At 46.3% G+C, this 1,801-nt stretch overlaps 1 protein-coding gene across 1 annotated transcript; it reads right to left on the bottom strand.

Annotated features, from left to right (window-relative positions):
• Nucleotides 1-105: 105 nt before the first annotated feature.
• Nucleotides 106-1,800, bottom strand: LOC100640012 (acetolactate synthase-like protein; the record flags this gene model as incomplete). The annotated part of the gene is made up of 1 exon (XM_020005658.1): nucleotides 106-1,800. A coding segment is annotated over one exon (1,674 nt), but the record flags the coding sequence as incomplete, so codon positions are not given.
• Between the last annotated feature and the right edge of the window lies 1 nt (nucleotide 1,801).

Below are 1,801 nucleotides of genomic sequence, written 5' to 3'. Positions count from 1 at the left end.
TATTAAAATCTCCAAAAGTGTATGCATCGTATCACAAATCAATTTCTATAATAATAAAGATCATAATCATAATCATAATTGCAGCATAATAATAATAATATATTCTAATCACAATTGTCCCATCCTTTACACAGATATGGATCCTTTACGAAAGTCAGTCTTTCCAATGAAGCAATTAATGAGGACCGGCTTATTGCTCTTACGAGAAACATCCTGAGCCTCACTGAGTGTCTTCCTGATGGCCTCATCATCCATTCCACGCTCCAGTTCATACCCCAGACCACCAAAACCCTCAGCCACAGTGTGATAGTTGCAATACTCCAGCATGCAGCCAGTATCACTGCCCAGTATGGGGACCTGCTCTCGAGCTATTTGAGTCCAGCAGGCATCGTTACCCACCAGAGCAATAACTGGGAGTTTGAAACGGGAGAATGTGTCAAATTCTGGTATACTGTACCCACAGGATCCATCACCATATATGATCCATATGTCAGCATCTGGGCAGCATAGCTTAGCTCCTAATGCAAACCCTCCTCCAACTCCAAGAGTACCAAATGGGCCAGGGTCCAGCCAAGTAAGGGGACCACGGGGACGAAGTATGTAAGCGGCAGAACCAACAAAGTCTCCTCCATCAGCTATCAGTATAGTATCAGGGCTCATAACCTCTTCCGCAATGTGTAGAACTTTAAGAGGATTGAGATGCTCGTCTGGTATTTCCTCGGCCTTTGATTTAGTGTCCGCTTCTTTTTCTTGATCCCTTGACTTGAGGAGGTCAACCCAGCCTCGGTCGCACCGATAGTTCTTGAGATACGATGCTAACTGTTTTATGAAGTGACCTGGGTCACCTTGTAGAGCTAGGTTTGGGTTCCAGGTCATACCAGCATTGAGATACAATTGAGTCTTGTTACGATTGACGGCAATAATGACAGACTTGCTATTGAAAACACGTCCATAATTCAACCTGAAATCACAGACTGATCCAACCAGTACGACTAGGTCAGAGTCCTTTAGTGCATCACGTCTCCTTTGCCTTATATGGAGGTGTCCATTACGTCCCAGTAGCCCACGAGACATTCCCCCAAGGTAACACGGTATACCAATGGCCTCCAAATGCTCACGAGTGTCTTCAGCTTTAACAGGGGGCAGGACGGTTTGGCTCCCAATAAGGAATAAAGGTTTTTTGGATTTCTTTATCAATTCGGCAGCTTTCATAGCATCACTATCAGCACAGAACGGCCTCACTATAGGCAGTGGTGACATCTCCTTAGGAGCCCATGCATTACCAAACACACGAGCGACATACGCCTTCATATACCAATAGGTAAGGATCTGAGGCAAGGTCCTGGGTTTCTTCTGAGGGAGTATCTCTTTATGCACCATTGAGTAAGAGTAGAGAGTATCAATAGGGAACTCCACAAACACAGGTCCTGGTGTGCCCGACTGTGCTGCAGCTATTGCTTTCCTAAGAGTCGGTACAATGTCCCTAACTTGAGTCACCGTTGCACAGAACTTGCACAACGGTTTGAACAGGACCATCTGATCAATATCCTGCAGAGCCCCGCGTCCCTTCAATATACCCGCAGCTGCTCCGCCTATGAGGAGTAATGGTGATTCGGCCATTTGAGCGTTCTTAACAGCAGTGACAGTGTTTGTTAGACCCGGTCCTGCTGTAACACATGCCACACCTATCACACCAGAGAGACGAGCGACGGCATCAGCTGCAAAGACAGTGTTGACCTCGTGACGGGTTCCGATAACTTTAATACCCAGTTTCTCACTGGCTACCAGGATTGGGGATATG

The sequence above is a fragment of the Amphimedon queenslandica genome, unplaced genomic scaffold (assembly GCF_000090795.2).
Source record: "Amphimedon queenslandica unplaced genomic scaffold, v1.1 AMPQUscaffold_11140, whole genome shotgun sequence".
NCBI classification, from domain to species: domain Eukaryota; kingdom Metazoa; phylum Porifera; class Demospongiae; order Haplosclerida; family Niphatidae; genus Amphimedon; species Amphimedon queenslandica.
Note: the sequence above shows the minus strand (reverse complement) of the source record. Positions and strands in the feature narration are given on the sequence as shown.